This window comes from Verticillium dahliae, genomic scaffold (assembly GCF_000150675.1).
Source record: "Verticillium dahliae VdLs.17 supercont1.38 genomic scaffold, whole genome shotgun sequence".
Classification (NCBI taxonomy): Eukaryota; Fungi; Ascomycota; class Sordariomycetes; order Glomerellales; family Plectosphaerellaceae; genus Verticillium; species Verticillium dahliae.
The window spans coordinates 66,522-88,080 of record NW_009276960.1 but is presented as its reverse complement, the minus strand read 5'-3'; the positions used below and the strand labels follow the sequence as shown (position 1 = coordinate 88,080).

Below are 21,559 nucleotides of genomic sequence, written 5' to 3'. Positions count from 1 at the left end.
GGGGATCGGCAAACGGATCGTTAGTGGTTCATCGATGCGCCAGGTGTCCGTGTTCACGGCAGAAGCGTCAAGTTGGTGATGCGAAGAGGGTCTAGGACATACTGTTCCGTCTTTGGATGCGACGAAAGTGGCGTTCAGCAGGTTTTGCTTGTTCGTAGATTGCCTTCCTTACCTTACGAGATGGCCAGCTCTTCCCAGCCTTGCCAGTCAACCAGTCCACGGGGTGCACAGTCCCGCAAGAAGGGGCGCCACAAGGATTGCGCTCCGCCAGCGCCCGTCATGTCAAGCTCTTGCTCAGAAGGTCAGCCCTGACGCTTACGTCGCATGTGGGCGTGCAATGGGCGTTGAGGCCCCGGCCAATTGTACAGAAGATCATCCCAGTCCAAACGCCATCATGTTGTGCCGCTTGACTGCCATGGGCATCGTAACTTCCTGTATTAATGACTGCTCCGGCAACCGACTATAGAAGTGCGACCGTCATAGGCCGCGTTGCCATAGGAGAATGCCCCCCGCGCCTCCATGGGCCTCGAGGTATTCGCCCCGACGCTCTTCATCGGCCAAAATGGATTCTCAAAATATGCGTCGCTAGGGGATCTTGATCTGTACACCATGTACTCCGGAGGCACACGGCCCTGTCGCATCCTCCCCCCCTCCACCACCGGGGCCACAATATCATAATCCACCTCTTGCTGGGGCCAGAGTTGCTGTTCTAGCGTCATCTGCCGCCTCAGTTCATCACGTTCCACATCTCTCACGAAAGCCGCCTCCCCATCAAAGTATTGCCTCCTATCGTATTGCACTCTCTCGTTGAACTGAGGCCCATTCGCAAACTCAAGGCCGCCGTCGAGCCTCATATCATTTTCGATCCGCAAATGATTTAATCGATCGAGCTCTTCTTCCATCGTTCGACGTCGCGTGATATCTCTAGGCTCGACTACGCGTACGCCTGATCGAATGAAAGCTGGTCGTCTTCCAGATGCACCGATCACCCGATGCGCATAACCAACGCCGTCCACGGCATGTCCTTCTAGTATTTGCGTAGAGGCCCAACCCCTGGCCATGCCTGCACGATAAGCTTCGTTGGTCGCCAATCGTATTGCCGCTTGCGATGGCCCAGGGTTCGGCGGCTGTGTCGAAAGAGAGATTGAAGCTACATCCTGCGCCATTGGGTCTGACAGGTATTGTCGTTCTTGGCGATGATGGCTCCGAGACGCCCCAATACCATAAGTCTCTGGAGTTTCACGACGTTGATGAGAATTTCGCTTACGTTCTAGGCTTTGGCTTCGGGTGCGGCTTCGACGCCCTCGGCGCCCTCGGCTGCGACTTCTTTGGCGCCCACGACCTGTGTGTCGCGACTCGCCGGAGAGAGATGATGCTATGGGGGCATACCGGGATCCCTCACTGGAGCTACTCGAGAACGAAGATGATGTTGAAGGAGACCTTGAATGTTTTTCAGCTCGACGGCATCGATGATCCGTTCCGGACGCTCGGTTGCCACTGGAATCGCGCATGTTGACGCTGTTATTGGGCTTTTTCTGCGCCATACCCTGTTGCCGGGGTTGCCGAGCCTGCCCATTTTGGCTCTGAGTCTGAGGTGAAAGTTTAGTAGAAGGCCCGTTGTGCTGACTTTGCTGCTGCACGCCACCATGCTGTGCCATGAGCGGCCTAGGCGGAGCATTTGGTTGTTGGCCCTGGTCTCTCACTTGACCTTGCCCTGGCCCCAGCGGCGGTGCCTGCCGTTGTGCCTGTGTCTCTACGCGCTGGTGCTGAGGTTGAGCCAACGCCTGCGGATGTATACGTGTTCCAGGCGGGCCACGTTGCGCTTGAGCTTGGGCTTGCTGCTGGGCATAAAGACCCTGCGGCAGGAACATCGTTGCCTCGTGGGCATGTGGACGCTGTGTTGGCGGGTTCTGCTGCATCATCATCATATCGATGGCATTCACGTCGGGTCGAAGAAGTCGCTTATAGAAGGCAGTAATGGATAGCTGCTCCCGCTTGCGTTGTTCTCCCGGACCTCTTCCTCGACTGTCCTGGGAATCCGTGGCCTTGGATCTTGTGGTGGCACTCTTGCGTCCATCTCTGTAATCCCTTGAATGCTTTGAATGATGGCGGGTCTCAGCGGTGCGCTTGTCGACGAGTTCCTTGATCTGGACCAGCTCGTAGTAAAATCGCTGGTCTTGTTCACCTTTCTGGAGCAGCTGCAGGGTCTGGTCGAGTTGCAGTCGTTGGGCTGGCTCTAGGGCGTGCTTTTTCTCCCAGAACTGGCGGTGTTTATTCTTCAATCGGAAGATTTCGCCCGCAGCGGCCTCCTTTGACATTTCAACTTTGATCCTAGTTGCCTTTTCCCAGTTGGGCTTTCTACGGTTACCTCCCTCATCAACGTCTCCCGGATCATTGAGTTTCTCGAAGCGGAAAACCACATAGTCGGCGAAATTTTCGCGATACTCAGCCTCTTTTTGACTGTCATCGCGAATATCGGAGATCGCGACATTGGTTTGGAAAGCCGGGGGGATCTTGTCATACGGCGGAGGGAGAGCAATCTGGTGCGGCGGTCCTTGCACCTTTTGCATTCTGGCGACGCCGTGCGGGCGAGCGACGGCTGGGGCAGTTTGAACACCCTGAAGTGGCTGTACGCCTACGAAACGGGGATGGACCGAATGCTTGGGAGATGAGCCAAAGGCTTGATTACTCCGTGGGTCAGCCATCACCGGGGCCCCAGAGGTTGGAGGTTGCTTTCAGACGATGGCGTGTGCGCGAATGAGCGCCGTCTGTGAGGCTCGAGTCAACTCTAGGCTGACCGAACGGGTTGTAAGGCAGGATTGGCTGTTAGTCGATATTGAATACAACGCCGAGAACAGAGACACACTTTCGAGAGACTGAGTGCCAGAAAGGCGGAACAAGTGTGAGGAGAGAAAGCTTCACTTTCGTGAGGAGGTAGCGTTCTAGAGTCCTCAAGAATAAAATGTCATTTGAAGTGTATCTTCACCTTTGCTTGCTTTTGAATAAGGAAGAGAACGGCAAGTGAATCACTTTGAAAGGGCACAGAGAGGAGATACCGCCTTCTGAAAACATGCCGTCTGTTAGTACGGGTCGCGGCCTAGAAATGCCACGTCCACGCCCACCATTGCCCCGTGGGATACACGGGATACAAAGACATACCTGATTCGAGATGCAAAATCCACCTTCGACTGGTATCGGATCCTGCCGTCAGGCTCGAATGACACCACTTTGAATTCCCAACAGTGGCTTTCAGGGGCGCTGTCTCGCATATGCTCTCTAGCTCACCGCCGATTTGAACCCACGAGTGAGGTTCAACCGGCGTGGTAGGACCGAGAATAAAATCTCAAGATGGCGCCAGCGAACGAGGAAGGGAGCTGCGGAAAGGGGGCAGCGAACCTCCTCCCCCTTTCCTCCGCCATTGGTGTCGGCCACTTGAAGGACTGTCGGGGCCAAGAAGGCGTCCGGGGCGAACATGGTGTAGAACTGGGCCACACAATGCCACATCTTGAAGAGAACAGGCAAGAAAGTGTGGCATCACGTGACAAGTATGATTCGTTGACAACGAGGCAACTGGCTACCTTGCCTTGCCCAGGAATCCGTCTGACGCTCACCGAAACTCTGCGTCCTCTGTCGGGCGACCTCCAAGTCCTGGGAGCGGGGCTGGGCGCCGACTAACGGCCTCCCGGCATTGTGGTGTGGCACACTGCTCGGAGCATGGCAAATACTATAGGATTGAAATCGCTGATTGGGAGTCATAGTCTCGGTGTAGGCATGGATCTGCCCATGCACAAGCTGAGGGCAGCGATACATCGAGTGACGGGGAAGATCATAAGCGGGTTTTAACTAGTCGTGGCTTGCCGCCCCTCTCGGATGTCGATCGGCAGAAGTTCTGCAGCACTTTGCAACTCGCATGGACAGGCTGCAGTCCATGACGCTGGGGTGGTAAGAACGGCAGATAGGGGATTTTGACCCGTGCCTCAGCTCACGGCGTTCATTGAATGCCGACGTTCTGCATCAGTTCCCTCGAATCACAGACGTTGCAGGTCACATCGACTCCGCCCGAATCTTCAGCTGAGTGTATCCATGCACTCACTCTACCCGATGACCAGGCAAGCCAGGCTACCTACCCACCTTAATAATAAATACTAAGGTAGGTACATAGGTAGGGATTGGGCCGACTTTCCAGCAAGGACTCTCGAAGTCATGACTTGTCTGCACACAGACCTGCTCATCACCAGCCAAGCATATCATGAGAATCGCTACAGGGCCACTTCGATGTACTGGCAAGCGAGTTACATCGAATGGCAGAAGCGGCCCTACAGATTGACCTTAGTGGGGAGCATGACTGGCCACGCGCGAAAAGGGCGAGCCTGTCAGAAGACAAGTGTCGCCATGTTTATCGTGGGTCCGAGGCGGGCGTGTGACCAAACAATTGCTCTCTAGACGGGCGTTGTGTTCCACAGCCTGCAAGGATCAGACATGACGATTGGCACCACCGCTAGGCATGAGTGTGAGCCAAGCATGACCGAAACTGGGCGTCGCATAGCCTCCATAGCCTCGTACGGGTGTGTCCCGTATAAGGGTGACAAGGCTGGATATACATACTCAGCGGCGCCACCATCCAGGCCACCATACCCAGGGCAATCCACCCTCTCGTCGTGTATAGGGAGGGTTGTCTGTGACTGTTCGGCATAGGACAGTTTCTCGACCCGTCATTCTAAGCACATACCAAGACAGAGAGCAAGGGGTCAGCTTTCTCGGTAGCCACATAGGCAGTCGATGGGTTTCAAAAAGCGCTGCCTCGCAGGCGGGTGAAGCGGCAATGGCCGTTGTCACTACCTTGCGTGGTAGTGAGCGCACCGCCTTGATAGTTGTGCGGATGCCACAGCTTGCGAGTCCATCACTGCTGGGCACCAAGCCAAGAGGATCTTTTGATCTACAGCCTACGCTCTAGGGTTACCTGAGCTGCATTCCCCTTACCCTACAGCCCACTATCGTCTCTAATTCACGCGCTTGCGCATGAACATCTCGATGTGAACCATTGACTGTAAGGCCATCACCCCTGCAGCCAGGCGTCGTGAGAAGTGGTATGAATCACCGCAAATGGGTGGCTCCGTGTCGAGGCAAGCCGAATGAATCAAAACACCAGTAGACGAGGATTTATGTTGATTCGCGCGTCTTGGCGAATGGTACCTCAAATGCTGAACCTTCCAGAGCAGCCGCTCCTAGAAGTGCCGTCGATTAGGCTGCCAACTCGGGCACCTCTTGGGCTCGGGTCGTGTCAACCTCCGTGTACCGAGAGCGGCTGTACCGGCTGTAGGTATTGCTTGAAATGCGTATGGCATACACGTCGGTCGCCCGATCCCATTGTGTGCTGGATCATCGCTACGCGGCCAGGGACAGCCGGCGAAAGCAGCTGCCGGCTTGCAACGCAACAACCAGAGAAAAATCACTGCTCAGGCGCTCGAGGAAGCTCTCACAACTCGGCTTTCGGATGACGATGCAGGTGTGGCACCCATAGAAGGTCAGCCTTTGCTTCCGGACTGGCCGCGACCCATGCAGCCTCCAGGTAAAGTCGGTCTAGCTCGTCGCTGACCGTCTCGTTATTCGCCTTGAGTTTCAGCCAATGTTGATTCCGTATGCGATCATCATGAACCCACGTATTCGAACCGTCGGCGTGCACATGGTTATAACCATTATCGTTGCCGTATTCGAACATGTCACCCAGGCCTCGAATGGCATAGAGGACAGAAATAGGATCCCATGACTGGCGTGGTTGACCGTAAGTGTAGTAAATGTAGGCGGCTCTTACCGGATCGCCGACAGGGCCGTCAGCTATGAGACGCAAGCCCGACGTAACGTTCTGGCCGAGCTCGAAGCCAGAAAAGACCATGCGGCCCGTAAAGTCGTTGACGACATGCGCCGTAGCCGATGGATCGTCGCCCCAGAAGTTGAATTCGCGCCCGCTCGGATATACCCCTCCCATGATGACCAGTTCTGACACTTTGGCGGAAAGCAACTCCGGCCCTGTGAGGTCAGAGTACCCGTCGGCAGGCGAGTCAAGCAGAGCAGCGAGGTTGGCGAAGAATCCGAGAGACACAACGGTCACGCTTCCATCCTCTGAAGCCGCAAGGGTCTTGCGATAAAGGTCAACAGGGTCCCAAGCGAGGCAAGCCTGACCCCAAGGGAGAGAGCCACCAGACCAATGGTAAGCAATCTTGCTGGCAAATTCGCCGAATTCGAACCCCCAGGAGTCGAAAAACGTGTCGTTTGTCTGAGGTCGCCGGGCCCCTATGGGGATGTTTGCATGACCATAGTGCGCCAGTATTGCAGAAGTGGCGATGGCAGAGTAAGATGAAGGCGAATTGACGTTGACAGCCAATAGTCTTACGTCTGGCGAGGTCGCTGCCAGGAGCAATGCAGCAGCGTCGCTGGGCATGTCAGCTGTCCGTCTCAATGACGCCCAAGAACGATTCCACCTACTCGCAGTCACTGAAGATGTCCGTGTCGAGGATGAGATTTTTTCGAGCCGCTCCCAGTGAGTTCAAGGATAGCAGGCCAGCGGTCGCAACGGCCAAGAATGATGGGTACATTTGCAGCGTGAGTTGTCAGGTTTTCGAGCCGCCCGACAGCATCGACATCAGCTGGTGTTCTGGGGTGTTTAGGGTGGAGTGGTGATCATGATGAGTCAAGTCCGCTGGTGACGCTGTTGGGCAGAAAATAGCATTTCAACCCCAGAGGTAGGTGGAGATGAGGCCAAAGACAAATCATCAAGGTAAGGGACTCAGACGCGATAGTGCCAAGTCGCGAAATCGTGAGGTGCCTCACGCGCGTCTGTAGTGGGGCTTTGTCATCAGGGCTTAGTGTCGTCCGTCTGGGAGCCACTTGCTGGTTGGTGTACACTGCGGGGAGGGCTACATGTACCTTATGTACAGTAAATCTTTGTCTGTGACCTGATCGGTGACGTAATCATGTTCGCGGCCAAAAGCTGTCGTTGCTTTGGTCGAATACATTTGCATTCTCTAAGGTACCTACCAAGCTACCTACCAGGTCTCTACCTACAGTTTATGCAATGTCATACGTCCTCGACGAGATCACACGCCAACTCATTATACTCATGCGCATCGTTTTGGCAACTACCGATGATCCACATCTGCAGCGGCGGGTGGTTGTTGCCATTTTACTCCATTGTCAATCCCCTGGTGGTATCTCTCTACCTCGAGCCATCGTTCTGATCTTGTGATCATCACTTGTTCAGCCTGCCCGCCCTCTCGGGGTCTCTCCAGAACAAGCAAGCTTCCCTGCGGATGTCGTCGTCCTCAACCTGTGCACCACCCTCGACTGGCTGCACCACCAGCTGCTTCGCTGGTGCAACCTCCAGGCCATAGCCGTTGGGCTTGTACGTCGGCCACTCAGGGCTATCTTTGAACCGGTGCACGTTCGGATCGCCTGCCGTGACAAAACTTGCTAGATATGCGTGGTAGACGTGACTTATCTCAGGATATTGTGTTGTCTTTTCATCCCATGTGTAGCGTGTGTCGGCCGTGTGTGGGATGCCCTGCCATGCTGGGAACCTGTTGTTCGTGTTGAAGCGCACCTTCCAGACAGACACCCCTGCGGACGCGACTCTGTAGGCGGTCTCTTGACTCGGACAGAGGTAAGCGTAGTCGCTCCAGGCGGCCGCCAGGCGGTCGTACTGTGTGCTATTCGGAGAGTTGGCGAAGGGGGAATCCTCGATAGTAGCGGGGTCGGGGTAAAGGACCTCGAGGAGGTTCAGGTCGTTCTCATTTAGGGCTGGCGAGCCGTTGTGTAGGTACCCAAGGAACTCGTCGTTCGTCTCGAGGTTCCCAGGTAAGTAAGCTTTGCCCTCGTCGGTCACGGTGGACGTGATAGTCGGCACGTGGAAGAAGGTGCCGTCGTGTCCTGACTGAGAGCCCGGTTTCTCGAATAACGGACCGCCTTGCACAGGCTGCCAGGGCCAAGTCACGGCAGCGTTGTACTTGAGGAAGATGCTGGTGCTGACGTTACGAATATCGTCAATGTCCGCCGCTCGGAGACACGCCAAGGCGGAAGAATCATCCTCAGCAGTGTCGCAGCCAAGAAAAGACGTGTACTCCGCATACTGTTGCTGGTAGAGAGGGTAGGTCACGTTGGGGAAGGCCCTTGAAGTCACGGAGCCGGACTGATGGATGGCACGAGCGAACAGCGGTTTGCTGCCTTCGTCATCGCCATAGTTATGGAAGTAGTGGATACCTACCGAGTGGGCACCAGCAGAGCGTCCACCAAGGGTCACGGCTTCTGCGTCACCGCCAAAGGCCCCAATGTGTTTTTGCACAAACTCCAGTAGTAGGCGCTGGTCTCTGATGCCGAGGTTCGAGAGACCCTCGTCATGGAAGAGTTGCGAGGGGAGAAATCCGAGAGAGTTGAGGCGATAGTGAAACGACACCACAACAATAGGCTCTTTGGACGAGGCCGCAAATGCAGCACCATCAAAACTCTTGTAGCTGCCAATAACGAACGCGCCCCCGTGGATCCAAACCAGTACAGGCAGCTTTTGGTCGAGGGGTACACCGGGAGTCCGGTAAACGTTGAAATTGAGGCACGCTTCGTCCTGGATCTCAATGGGTAGGGAGGCGGTCGCTTGTTGAATACAGGCCTTGCCGTATCTCGTCGCGAGCTTGACTCCTTCGAAAGGCTCGGGCCAGGTTGCGGGACTGAAGCGCGCTGCACCGACGGGCTGCGTAGCGAAATCGATGCCCAGCCATGCGTCCACGGTGACCGGAAGTTTTTGAGCGCTATAACTCAAGCTGATAGTTGTTCCACCAAAAGTGCCATAGCCCTCGAGGGTAACAGGATTGCGCAAACAGCTGCGTGGAGCGGCTTGAGCTTGTGCCAATTCAAAGGCTGTAAGCAATGCGCTTATGATGGTATTCGATCTCATCGTGACGGGCGTCTCGGGCCACCAGAGACTTGACTGAGATGCTTGAGATTTCACAAGTGAAGCAGGTTGTCTTGATCCTAGGTACGCAAGGAAGGTTGAATACCCGCTTCAACTACTTGCTTCCTCGTCTTGCGACATCGAGAAGGACTCGTTTTAAAGATGTGACTATGACTTGATACTGGAGTCCTCCCAGCATGTCATCATGTCAATCGATCACGACAGCCATGCCCAGCCTTCAGGGCATTCGACCTTGATCGCCATAGGGCCTCCGACAACGGAACCAACCCCGGCGGTCGGGGCGGAGCCAACAATTAGTAGTAGTTGATAATGAGCTTGGTATGGTATGGCGCCATCCGAGATTATCGCAGCATGCGATGCAGGAGAGAATGCTGAGGAGAGGAACCTCAAGGTAGGTACCTAGTGTAGAGGAGAGCTTCAAGATCAAAGCTGCCACCGCCCAGGGGTCGGCGCAATGCGCCCCGAGATAGCGCGTGGGCCCTATATCTGGCGGCCGACATCCCTCACACCCCCTCAAGCCCAAATGGCCAAGACAGCCATGGCGGCGACTCCCAAGCCCACACACACGAACGCAAACAACTTCACGCTCAACGGCTCCCGACTCATACCCGAGTGCAACAGAAACTCCCGCCCCAACAGCTCCACCATCCCTGTGTATAATAGGATCCCCCCACTGATGGCTCCGAAAACGCCCGTCATGATGAGTTGGATCTCCGGGCTCTCTGGCTTGGCCATGAGCCCGACAGCCACCGCTAGCGGCGACGATATGCCGAAAATGACAGCGAGTAGATACGGCCACCAACGTCCATGCGGTGGCCATTGCGCGATCGCGAGTCGAGACCCTAGGTCGAGCCCTTGGAAGAATTGGTGGCAAGCGAAGATGACCGTCAGCGTGATGAGATTGTTCGTGGTCGAGAGGATGAGGCTGATGAAGACGCTGTGGAACGTGAATTCGAACTCGAGCACGAGTAGGGCTGTGAGCTGACCTCGCATATTGAGGTTCGTGTCGTGACTACTGCCCTGGCTACGCGACGTATCCAGGTCGCTTGTCGGATGGAATCTCCCATGGCTGGGATCCATTTGGAATATCTGCGAGAGTCGAACGTCGCTCAACCCTGATCTTCTGTTGGTATGGCTGACTACGACGTCTTGCTGTTCATTGACGCTTTCCATGTCGCTACTAGATATGGATTTCGAGAGCACATTCCGCCCCGAACTGCAGGGAAGAGAGCCTGAGTCGAAGCTCGATGCGATCGTTTCGATGAAGACTAGAAATACGACTGTCATGAGACCGATGAACATGGGCCAGTCGTATTCACCAAGACGAGGGGCCAGACATTCGTCTCTTAACGCCTGAATGGCGGGAGAGAGAAGATGTAGCCATGCCGTGGAGATGATGACTCCGGTACCCGTAAAGCTGAAGACGAAAAAAATCCATGTGAGGACAATCGTGCGTGGTCGTCGTGCGAGGAGCAAAGGTATCAGCGCGCCGAGAAGAGACCCTACGAGTAGGATAACCATGGCGATGTAGCGTATGGCTTCATGATGTATATCGACATGGGCCTCGCCGCAGATCTGACTTTCGGTTGATAATGGCGCTGCTGCTGTTTCGTTCGCATGACCATGCGAGAGGTCATCTTGGTGGAAGTCCATTTCGGTAGCGCAAGTCTTTGGTGAGGTTCCCTGGTCTGGCAAGAGGTGGTTCACCGATCACCCCACTGTGAGCGACGGCTTCGCTGGCAATGTTGACATGCAGATGGCTTTGGTTAATGGGATGTTGGAAGTCCACGGCCACCACGAAGGAGTACAGGGACCAGAAGACAGGCCCTGGGCATCAAGACATCTTGAGGGCTCGGTTCGCCTCAGCACGCATGCTGAGCTTCGAAGAGAACCTTTCACAACCTTGGCATACCCCGATCCTGTGGGAATGTTGATGTTTTAGAGTCGTCCGAGCTCGCCATCCCATCTCGCCCATTGCGATTACGATGGCTGGTCTCGGGATCATCACTCCAGCCGCCGAATTGATGAGAGGCTGACGCAATACAAGTCAGTTGGAACGGAGCTCAGTCGGCGATATACCTAGCCCTGCGCGCCAAGCCCTGTCAACAACGTTGGCAGGATATGCTGTCCCCTATCAACACGCGAGACAATTGTCTCGCGTCCATGGAAGTTCATCTCTTTCCTGACAATGCTTGGTCGACGTTGCCCATTGATAGGAGAGACAACAGGCAACTAGGGAAAACAAGCTTCGGCAGTCCAACTCGGTACCTGCGCCCGTGCGGCCCGTAGTGAGACACGAGGGTGCTTATTGAAAGGGTCTGAGGGATGGTAAATGAGGAATGGTGCGATATAGGAGAAGCTGAGACATTTTGCCGGACTGCCGGACCCTTCGACATAGGAAGTAATGCAGAGCAAGAAATGGTATAAGACTGATGCAGACGCCTCATACGTGTTCATCGGTGGCCGGAATCACATGCCAAAGTCAGTGAATTGATACGATCCCTGGGTAGTTCACATACAAGTAATCCAACTCCATACAACGTTCCCTGCCCTCCCTTCTCCTCTCGGCACCAACCAGGTACAGGTCGACATGGCTCCAAATACCACGCTGCACAGTGGCATTGATTTTGAAACAGTCTCGATGGGCATAAACAGTAAGATTGACTGCCAATAATCTGCCGAGTGACCGAAGATCAGGAACAAGGAACAAAAACGGCTTCGGAGCTTGGATGCTGGCCTTCACTGTCAAGATTCGGCTCAAGACATGAAAAAGACCTCATCTGGAACAGATGTCTTACCCTGACGAATACCATCCAGTGCTGGTGCTAAATGTATAGGCAGGTCATCACACATACACATAACACAACGGCCTTCCAATGAGGGTGTTGATGAGATGTCCAATAGTAACGTCTTTCGCTAGCACGCCCATGGAGATGGTGTCTTCCTTGACTGCGTTCCGGCTGGGTGGATTGTCCAGGATCGTAATGGTGCCCGCAACTTGGTCAGCCTGCAACGTATGTAGCACCTGCAAGATCCAGTACAAACAATCTACCATGGCATGGTGCAGGAAGAAGGAGGGGTCATTTGGCGACGAGAACGGGTCAGTCGCCTCGCCACCGACAGCAGCATAACCGGCAGCGTGCATCCCCAAAAAGCCATCCGAAAACCGGCCCTAGAGTTCAGTCTGGAACGAGAGAATGGTATGGCTGGCGTCGCCTACAGTGATGTTGATGAGATCCGTGGCGGTCATCCACTTGATGAGCGTGTAGGAGCTCAGGTCGCGTCTCAAGCAACGGGGGTTGTAAGCAAATTGGCCTTCAGGATTTGCCTTGACGCCGCTCATGCCAGGTCGGACGGGTCCGATGTTGATGGTCATGCTAGAAACATGTTAGCAGTGCTGTAGTGGTTTGATGGGTACCTACAGGTAGGAATATCGATCTCACTTGGCGAGAGGGCCGTTCGTGACGCAGCCGCCGCCGTTACCTGGAGGGATTTTGACAGAGCCTATACCGGCCGTGCTGCCATTGTGTTCCCAAAATTCACCGTCACCGCCAATGCTGTATTCGCTGCCGTCAACTAGAGTGTTTTCGGTCGGATTATCTCGATACTTGAACCATCTCCAGTACTATGATCTGGTTAGCGGTTGTCTCGATGGGCAAGGAGGGAATAGGGAGGAAATCAACTACCGGTTGGTATCCCTCGTACCCACACTCGTCGCGCAGAGCCGTCTCGTACGAATGCAGAAAATACCGGTGCCACGTCACAATATTACCCTAGCGACGATGAGTACCAGTATAGTTCGGTCAAACCTAAGGAGGAGCACGTACGGTCCCATGAATGCTCAATGTCTGGTTAATGTGGATGGCTACAAAGTCATCATATCGAGTGCGAGCACCAGGAACAGCCGAAGAATCGACCTTGGACGGTCTAGTCAGAAGACGTTGAACTGCCCTGATATATGCTTTCTGCTCGCTGGGACACAGATCATCCCTTCATATGTGGTCAGTCTCGAATTGGTAACTGATGGAGGATGATACCCTCGAACGTTGTGACAGGGCTTGCTATGTGGTGCAAGAAAGAGAAATCACTGACTAGTCCTTGCGTATATTGACATTGTAAAGGGAGCAGCCCTCGACGGAACGCTTTGAGCTTCCTTCGACCCTCTCCAGCCCCGCGGTAGCCTGGTCATTGAAGCCTCGGAGCAGCTCCGCAGCATCAGAAGTCTTGATAGCATCGCCCGTTGGTGTCAACACTGCAGCACTCGAAGCTGCAAGTAGGGTGTAGTAAAGATGGAAAATACATGCCAGAGGCGGTTAGAAAAGCATAAACAGCTCTAGAGACAACTTGTAAGAAGGTGCTTGAACGATTGCATGCCCTGTATTCGTTTCCTGTACAGAAGAGGTCCTCTGGTGTTGGGGCTAGGAGTAGTTGTAACGAAATCACACCTTGGTACCACTGTACCGTACCTCTCGAATGCATAGTTGTATATCTAGTCGTTCGTTCGTTGCCCTGTAGCTGCTAGTTGGAATATCTGAGCGTACGGTATGGCTTGTTCGGCGAGGCGCAACCTCGTGCCGGCGCCTTGACTGAGGAGAGCACATGAGCACGCAGTCAGATTTTGATGCGTTGGAATAAGGATCGGGTCGGCCTGAGTCTCAAGGTGTGAATTGATCATGGATGTGAGAAGGAGTGGTAGTTAGAAAGGTCAGCCGAATCATTATTGACGTGATAAAATACGGGCTGCCTGAGGGCTGTCAATTTAACGTCACGGTGTAGGCCAGCATTCCAGTCCAGGGTCTCATCCAATACGAGATGCTGGTCCCTACCTCACTTAAAGCCCGTAGCCAGCTAACCCGGTAATCGACTAGCAGAGGCGATCAGGTAGGTGGAAGCAGGGGTATTACGGAGAGATGATGGCGAAGGGCGAAGCCCCACGACGGCACTTCGCCACGGCTCTCCCCACTACCTAGGTATGCTGTGAGTACGGTAGGTAGGTGTGCGGATGCAACCTTGCCCACGTTGTGACGGAGGTTTGGACCTATTGCTTATCTACCTTGATGGAGGGCGAGGATACCAAAGGCATTGGCATTGGTCGGCCTGTCCATATGTTGCGAAGCCAAAAGATTGTTCCGTAGCCAGCCCAAGCTTGGTTGAAGTAAAAAATGACGCAACAGATCATCGGCAACATCGAGATTCGATTCGTGGAGCATGTGAATCTGTCAATGTGGCTTAGGTACCACGACCTAAGGCTAAATTGATGCGTTCTCTTGACCCCGAGTCATAGTCGTCGCGGCGGCATCTTGTTGGCTACCTACCTGAGTACCTAGGTGACTGGCAGGGTTTAGCTGACATCTTCTAGTCCCAAGTAAGGGGCGCAGGCATGGCGGCTACGCTCCGTCGAAGGAGCATTGCAAGGCCTCATAATTACCGAAAATAACCTGCGGACGACATGCCGTTGGCCTCTTTATCGTCCTCACAGAAAATGGAGTCCGAGGTTGATAGCCACATAAGAGGTCTTTTGGCGATCATTGCCATTGCTGAGATTATTTGGTTCTCACAACCAGATTCGAACCGTTTCTATCCCCGTGAGGATTCTGACTGGATAGACTCTGCTATGGTGGCTGCAATGAAACTGCTGTCAACGCGGTAGGATGCTGAACTCACTCGTCCACGGATCCTATCTTACAGCTTGGGTATTGAGACAAGCCTGGGCACCAAGATCGGTACCTTTCGAATGACCAACACCGTTACTGCATGCTGGCCAGAGGCGAACTTCTAGTTCGGGCAACCTGTGTCTGCCCCTCCCCCCACCGCCGCTTCACCCGGTTACGGCCGCAGAGAGCAGCGCTAATTCTAAAGTCATAGGAACGTTTCACGCCTTAGCCATGAATGTCGTTATAGCGGTTGCTGGATCTGTTTCGGTGGAGGTGGAAAGTTCTTCTCTGCAATTGCGACGCCGAGCTTAGTATGAAAGCCAGCCTGCAGCCGGGTTGTTGAGCATGCCGCGGCACGGGGCATCGCAGCAAACGGTACAGAGTACGCCCCGCGATATAAAGTGACCAGGCGGGTGACTGCGAAGCCGAGAGCCTCCAATAGCAGTTGTCCAGGAGTGATGTAGTGCACCAGTATCCGCACAGAGAAGCGCGTGTGCCACTAGCAACAAGAGCAGTGATACTGGGGGCGAGGAAACGGTTCTGAGTCGGAGGAAAGAAGGAATTGCGCTTTCGCGAGGACGGCCGATGGCGATTCATAGGATTTGGGAGGGCTGCAGGCGTTCCACACAGCATCGTCGCTTGTGCCGAGGTGATCGTTGGCGAGGAAGGGACCTGTGGTTGGGGAGCGATTGTCTGACGGCAGGACGTAAGGGGCGTTTGCCTGGTAGATTGTCACGCGTGACTACTTCTAAAGCTTAGTGTCAACCAGCGATCTTCTTCACGACCGAGGCGAGCTCGGCGCGCAATGAAAATGAGGAAAAAGACACGCCTGTCAGACGTCCATCAGCACCCACCCCGTCCGCGCGCCCAAGGGCAAGACCGCAAGACAGGGACGAGATCATCAAACGCCCTCTATACAGCTTTCCAGAAGGAAGAGCCGCCACCTTTGCAGGCAGTGCGAGGGCAACCAGAGCCATTCACTCTAGGGTGCCGAGGATATCAATCATCAACCAGGGTGGGATCTGTGGCTCTTTTGGAGAACCCAGAGTAGGTCGAATACTATAGAAATGATTCTCCTAAGGGATGGGTTAGCGGCCGTCTTGCGAGGTTGCCTGCGTGGGCGCAGGTGGTGCTCCTATTAGGGGGTGGCTTACTGAAGTATTGTCGACATGAAGAAGAAAAAGAGAAAGGGTAAAACGGGCAGCCAGCGACGACTGCTTTATAGGCGATCTGAGATGCCGACCCACTCGTGGCCAGCCAGCGTACTTGGCCAATCATGCTTACAGCATCCGCGTTGTGGGGGTCTCCTGAATGAGAATTTTCTCCCACTGGGTCTCCCTCTGTGTGCACGTGATGCCAGGCGAACTGCGTCGTCCAGATGTGCTTGTCGAGTTGACCTTTGCTCCCGAGTTTGCTGCTGGAGGTTTTCCCTTGCCTGATATTTGCACGGCATTCTTTCTTTTGGTTGATGTATTGTTGTTAAATGCAAATACTTGAGCGGAGCTGAAACTCGAAGACTTCAGCATCAGACGCACGACACGTGAGCAGTCAGTCAGTTGTGGCATCAGATGATTGCCTCGCAAATGACAGAGGATTGGTTGCCTTTGTTTTTCGAAGTGTCTATCATGAATTATGCAAGGTCGCGCTGTGAGGTAGCTCTATGTTGACGGACCTAGTGCTCGCGTCCTGGCCCCCAAATCCATGGGAATCAGTAGACCCATGGGTCGTGGCGTTTTCGTACTGATCATCATTCGTGTTAGTCGGTTGTAATGAAGGTGTTGGTGGAGCTCCTCAAGTGGAACACTACCTAGACTGATCACGAACTGAATGCCTACTTGTCTCGTCTACAAGGTTGGATTGTATGCTGTGAAGGTTAACTGCCCATATTGGTCACAGACAACAAACCCCGTACAGGTTCTGCGTCGTCCGGTCATCCTCATCACCTCTTGTGCCTAGCCTCCTTTTCCTGCCTGTGCGCCTTCACAGCCGCCTCGTCCTCCGGCGTCACCTTGATCGGCTCCTCTCCCGTCAACATCCTCACGAGACGGATGTAGTGGCTCGCGCCGAGCGCCGTCAAAAAATGCCACCAGCCATGCAGCTCCAAGCCCCAGCTGAAAGGCATGCCCACCTTATCTCGCAGGGCTCTCAACCCGAGGCACAGCTCCAAGTCGACGTTCCACAGCGCATACCCTGCCAGCAGAGCCCAGCCGGCGCGCGCAAAGCTTCGCATCAGCACCCTCTTCTGCGCCCCCGAATACCCCGTCTTGCGCACCAGATACAGTGTGCGTGGCCAGATGAACGTCAGAAGCGTGATGAAGGTCCACATGTGGATGACGATGCGGCCGCTGCGGGCGTAGATGACAGACACGGTGCCAATGCCAAAAATCAGCGTCAACGCGACGAGCACGCGGCGAAAAGGCGTCTGGTTCAGGGCGTAGATGGGCTGGAGGAGGGCACCGGCAAGGAGAAGCATGGATAGGTCGTCCATGAGCTGGGGCACCTGATGCATGGTGCCGTGGAACATGGCGGACGTGACGCCGACGCAGATGAGGGAGAAGGCCATGAAGTCAATCTTCCGATACCATGGGGCTGTAGGATTGGCACTTTTTGCATAGCGAAAAGCATAGTAAACTGCAGTCGGTCAGATGGACGGTGGTCCCATTTTGGGATAGAGTCGATACAGACTGTAAGATAGATTGGTCAGAGTATTGATGAATTCGGCTATGTAGCTTGTAACGGCATAGTCTTCCTCGCAGAAGCTGGGCAATAATCAGTATGCTTCTGAGGTGCCCTGTCGGCACGAGATGAACCTACTTGGCCACACTGGTCGGAGTGCCCCAGAAACCTGAGTCGGCATTCGGATCGCCAACATAACGAATGTTGTGGTGGCCCATGGCTGGAAGTCTGGAAGCGACCAGATTTGGGGGAAGGGGGGGCAAAAGTGCTGTGAAGTGCAGCGGTAAGGTAGATTGATTGCAGGTCGTGGAAGCGCCTCTTGCAGTACGCGACGTCGGTCATTTAGCTTTGCATAGGCACTTCCTTCTACTTCCACCTGTCCTGTCCTGTTTCAGTCCGTTGTTTTTACGCGGCGCCGAGGATATAGATCTAGGTAGGCCGACTGGTGCCACCTGGGTGACGTAGGGGTTCAGCATACAGCTTTTAGGTAACGGTCGGGAAGGGAGGCGACAAGGTAGAAATACTCCGAGACAGATTCTGGACGTTGTGCAACTTGTTGCTAACAGGTTAAGAATAATTCATTCATCATGTATTTCATTACTACTAAGTTTATTTCATTGACCCCATGTACCGATACGCCAGAGTCCCAACATCGTTGCCATTCCCCCCAAAACGCCTACCATTTTTTATTGCAGAATCCTCTCTCCATCAAGCCGCCGGCGTCACGGTAGCAGGTGCCGTGGGACTCGCCGTGGCAGGAACGTCGTCGACGACAAGGTCGCCCGCCAGCAGGTTCTCCGCGATCTTGGCCGCCTTGCCCTTGCGATCAGTGTTGTTGAGCCACTTCTCGACCTTGCGCTGATCAGAGGGCGAGAACTTCTTGGTGGTGGGCGGCAGGACTTTGGTGCATTCGGTCAGCTTGTTGATGTTGTTGACGCCGAGGAGAGACAGTCGGATGTATTCGCGGGCGTAGTCTTCGTTCCAGTGGTTCTGTCCGCCGCCACCGGAGAACTCCTTCCACTCCTTCTTCGTTGTAGGGTGTTGCGACAGCTTGATATCACTGGGGAAGCGGAACACACGCGCTGGTGCCTTGCCCGTAGTCTCGGGGTAGAACTTGACATCCCAAACGCCGGGTGTGCTGTCCTGAGGGTCACCGGCGCGGGATTCGTTTACGAACATCTGCTGGCTCGTCGTGTGCGCGCCGACAAGGGCGACGAGGCCGTGCGGGCCGATGGTCTTGTCACGGAACAGCGCGATCAGGCTGTCGGCATCCGCATTGACGTCTGGGAGGAGGTTTTCGGGAGCGGGCGTGGCGCTGTCCTTGCGGCCAACATAGGTCTTGATGCGGGGGCCAAGAGGGCATGTCACGGTGGCAACGTTGGCGCCCATCTGGATGAGGTCGGCCATGCCAATGTCCCAACCCTGCCCTCGGTAGTTGTCGTACATTTGTTGGAAGCGAGCGCCCATCTCCTGCAGACCATTGTTCTCGGAGCGATCCAGCTCGCTGTTGCTGAGAATGATACTGCCGTCTGCGCCATTGCCTTCGCTGGCTGTAGACTTGGACCAGCCGGCGGCATCGTGGAATCCCATGCGGACGGCGAAACGTGCCCACTTTGTGCAACGACCCGACTGGCCGGCCATGAAGCCATACATATCTTTGGCGATGTAGCTCCAAATGCAGCAAGTGTCCGCCTTGCACGCCGCCGAGTTCTTAGGGGGAACCTTTGTGTACTTTTCATTGGACTCGGGATTGCCCTTGCCGGTGAGCAGCTTCTTGATATCCTTGCCGACATTTGTGAGATCTTTGTCCTTCAGAGTGACAAGGTCGCCGAGGAGCTCTGTTGAGTCGCCCTCATCTGCCTGTCGTGACATGATCTCGCCGAGGGCTTTGCCCATGCCTGGGTGTCCAAGCACGCCCGGCACAGAGGCCAGGGCTACTGTTGTTGTCAAGATGGTGGGAAGATGCATGCTGCAAATGAGGTACTAAGTGGTGGTAGGTTGGGGCATAAGTCAGCGTAATGACTGACCGACAGTGTTTTGTGGGTTGCCCGTTCTGGAAGATGGGGGCGTGGGAGGTGGTTTACTGATCAAGTGAAGATGGTTATGATAGACACAATCTCCGGAGAGTTGAGGCTGGTGACTTGCTCTTTATATCTGCCCGTCCTCGAATATGTCGATAGCTGCGTGGATATGAGAGGCTTGACCTCGCGTGGTCGAGCCCATCATCCCCGAGGCTGCAAGCGAGCTCAATCCCCTGCCAAGCCGCTCGTCGACCGGCAGTCGTCTGACGCTGCCAGGGGTATCGAGACGACCATTCTTTTCTCTGGAGTGTGTGCCCATCTGTCAGAAGCTAAGACCGCCAGCCCCGAAAGGTCGTTCCGGCTATCTGGCTCAGGCCTCGCCAGCTACTTGGCTAGACACAAGGCCCACTCCAGGGACCAAGCCGAAGAACAAAGCACGGGAACCTCTTGCTGGTCCCGAATTAGCAGACATGACTCTGGCTGGACCCCTTTCCCTCCGGACAGGGTTTAGAGCACCCGGGGTAGTGCGATGCGCCCTGGTGCGGGTGGAATCAACCCCCAGGAGCGACATTGTCGATTATTATTTGTCGATTGGCCAAACCCAACAATTGTTTGTATGCCTCCCCCCATCTCTCTCAGTGGCCGCCCACCACATCGTCTCGTATTGCGGGCATGGCGGGCCTGGGCCTGGAAAGCCTCCCAGTCAGCACTGTGCTGCAGAGAGATAAGCTTCGTTAGGCTCCGCACTGATCTGACTGGAGCCACATGGTTATTGTGCCGCTCTTTTCGCTAGCCTCACCGACAAGCTGGGCTGATGAATGACTGCACAGGCAGGGGAGCCAGTCGAGAGGGTGCCCAGGGCGTCTAGGGCTGGACTATGGTCGTCGGAGCTATCGAGCGCCATGGGTGAGTTGGCAGGGTGGCAGCCCGGATGATCATGAGCAAGCTGTGTGCTAAGGGCCGTTGGATGACCACCTGAAGGAGACGGAGGTGCGCATTGTGACCGTTAAGCCATCCGAGCGTGGCACTTTTCGATCGGATGGCATGATTTCTTCTGTCCTTCTGCACGACAGTTACGAAGTGAGATGCAGGTCCGGCGTATCACCAAGAGTCGCTCACCGGGCGGACGCAGTGCCTATGACTGGGTTGAGCGGAGACTTTGGAGGCGACCAGGGACGGTCAGCTCAGCTGCCTGACAGTCACCACACATCCCGCACTCTCAGCTGGTTATGCTGCGAGGATGGTCAGGGAGCCACAAAAAGCCAGGAGCCAGGAGCCAGGAGCCGGGTCCAGATCCCGGACATGTCTCAGAGAACTGGCCACCCAAGATGGAAGAAAAAAGGTCCCGGGAATCAAAGAGCCCAGGCTACTGGAAACCAACTGGCGAGGTGGGGAAAACAAAGAACGACTCTGGGGAAGTCCTTTTTTTGACGAGCCTCACGTGCTCCGCGTGGCAGAAATACAGCGTCGGTAGCTGAAAGCTCTCACAGCGAAGATTGCCCAAGTCGTGCTAGTCTTGCATGCCTGTCACATCCGAGGCAGCCTAACCTGACGTCGGGCAATTTGGGATAATGTAACCCTCTTCCCAGTCCAGTGGGAAGGGTATCGAGGCCCGGCAATAGGCAGAATCGGGTGGTCCGGGGAGGAGGGTCAAGGGGAATTCAACCTGCTGTGTTCTTCTGGCGGTCGGCAAGCGACAGAAGGAAAGTCAGCTCAGTACTCGTTGCAGTAGCCTGATGGGCTAGGCCGAACAAGGAACGATGAGGCGAAGGCTGCTCTGAGTGTGGTAAGGACGCTTGAAGCTAAGCCAATGGCATGGACCATCTTGGTCATCAATAGTACGGGGCTGAATGACTGGATTCGGATATTGAGGTCTACCACGAGAGGCAAACGATATGGTGTTGGCTGGATGCTTGACCACGACGCTCTTCCCATGGCTGCCATGCACTCCTCGGGCGGGCCATGTCGAGAGGTACTCTGATACGGGCTGACTTGAAAAGGTGCCTGAAAAGGAACCATGCATGACACGCGAAAAGATAGATCGGTCGGTCGAGTGTGGGAGTATCGTTTTCGGTCGTTCACGGTCGTTCACGCTTCGTTTACGATATAACTGGGTGGTGGGACTCGACAATCAGATGGACTGGAAGCGCAAGTCCGTGGAGTGGCTAACAAGCCATCTATTTCGTTGTGTACCTTAAGGAGCGTGTGGTGTGTGACTTCGGGCGAGAGTTGGGGTGGCGTGGAGAGAT

General features: G+C 54.8%; 8 protein-coding genes across 8 annotated transcripts; 1 reads left to right on the top strand and 7 right to left on the bottom strand.

Annotated features, from left to right (window-relative positions):
• Positions 1-437: 437 nt before the first annotated feature.
• VDAG_10412 (uncharacterized protein) lies at positions 438-2,570 on the bottom strand (the record flags this gene model as incomplete). The annotated part of the gene is made up of 2 exons (XM_009659739.1): positions 438-1,027; positions 1,268-2,570. The coding sequence occupies 2 exons, from the start codon at positions 2,568-2,570 to the stop codon at positions 438-440; spliced, it is 1,893 nt and encodes a 630-aa protein (XP_009658034.1).
• A 778-nt stretch (positions 2,571-3,348) lies between these two features.
• Positions 3,349-3,675, top strand: VDAG_10411 (uncharacterized protein; the record flags this gene model as incomplete). The annotated part of the gene is made up of 1 exon (XM_009659738.1): positions 3,349-3,675. One exon carries the CDS (start codon positions 3,349-3,351, stop codon positions 3,673-3,675), a length of 327 nt encoding a protein of 108 aa, XP_009658033.1.
• Positions 3,676-5,476: 1,801 nt separating this feature from the next.
• On the bottom strand, positions 5,477-6,593 carry VDAG_10410 (inosine/uridine-preferring nucleoside hydrolase; the record flags this gene model as incomplete). Its single annotated transcript, XM_009659737.1, has 2 exons — positions 5,477-6,431; positions 6,484-6,593. The coding sequence occupies 2 exons, from the start codon at positions 6,591-6,593 to the stop codon at positions 5,477-5,479; spliced, it is 1,065 nt and encodes a 354-aa protein (XP_009658032.1).
• A 653-nt stretch (positions 6,594-7,246) lies between these two features.
• VDAG_10409 (acetylcholinesterase) lies at positions 7,247-8,941 on the bottom strand (the record flags this gene model as incomplete). Its single annotated transcript, XM_009659736.1, has 1 exon — positions 7,247-8,941. One exon carries the CDS (start codon positions 8,939-8,941, stop codon positions 7,247-7,249), a length of 1,695 nt encoding a protein of 564 aa, XP_009658031.1.
• Positions 8,942-9,472: 531 nt separating this feature from the next.
• VDAG_10408 (zinc-regulated transporter 2) lies at positions 9,473-10,039 on the bottom strand (the record flags this gene model as incomplete). Its single annotated transcript, XM_009659735.1, has 1 exon — positions 9,473-10,039. One exon carries the CDS (start codon positions 10,037-10,039, stop codon positions 9,473-9,475), a length of 567 nt encoding a protein of 188 aa, XP_009658030.1.
• A 1,765-nt stretch (positions 10,040-11,804) lies between these two features.
• On the bottom strand, positions 11,805-13,438 carry VDAG_10407 (uncharacterized protein; the record flags this gene model as incomplete). Its single annotated transcript, XM_009659734.1, has 7 exons — positions 11,805-11,984; positions 12,180-12,336; positions 12,403-12,584; positions 12,646-12,732; positions 12,787-12,931; positions 13,052-13,226; positions 13,426-13,438. 7 exons carry the CDS (start codon positions 13,436-13,438, stop codon positions 11,805-11,807), a joined length of 939 nt encoding a protein of 312 aa, XP_009658029.1.
• Positions 13,439-16,552: 3,114 nt separating this feature from the next.
• VDAG_10406 (dihydroceramidase) lies at positions 16,553-17,507 on the bottom strand (the record flags this gene model as incomplete). Its single annotated transcript, XM_009659733.1, has 3 exons — positions 16,553-17,202; positions 17,299-17,372; positions 17,428-17,507. The coding sequence occupies 3 exons, from the start codon at positions 17,505-17,507 to the stop codon at positions 16,553-16,555; spliced, it is 804 nt and encodes a 267-aa protein (XP_009658028.1).
• A 490-nt stretch (positions 17,508-17,997) lies between these two features.
• VDAG_10405 (ligninase H2) lies at positions 17,998-19,257 on the bottom strand (the record flags this gene model as incomplete). Its single annotated transcript, XM_009659732.1, has 1 exon — positions 17,998-19,257. One exon carries the CDS (start codon positions 19,255-19,257, stop codon positions 17,998-18,000), a length of 1,260 nt encoding a protein of 419 aa, XP_009658027.1.
• Positions 19,258-21,559: the final 2,302 nt, after the last annotated feature.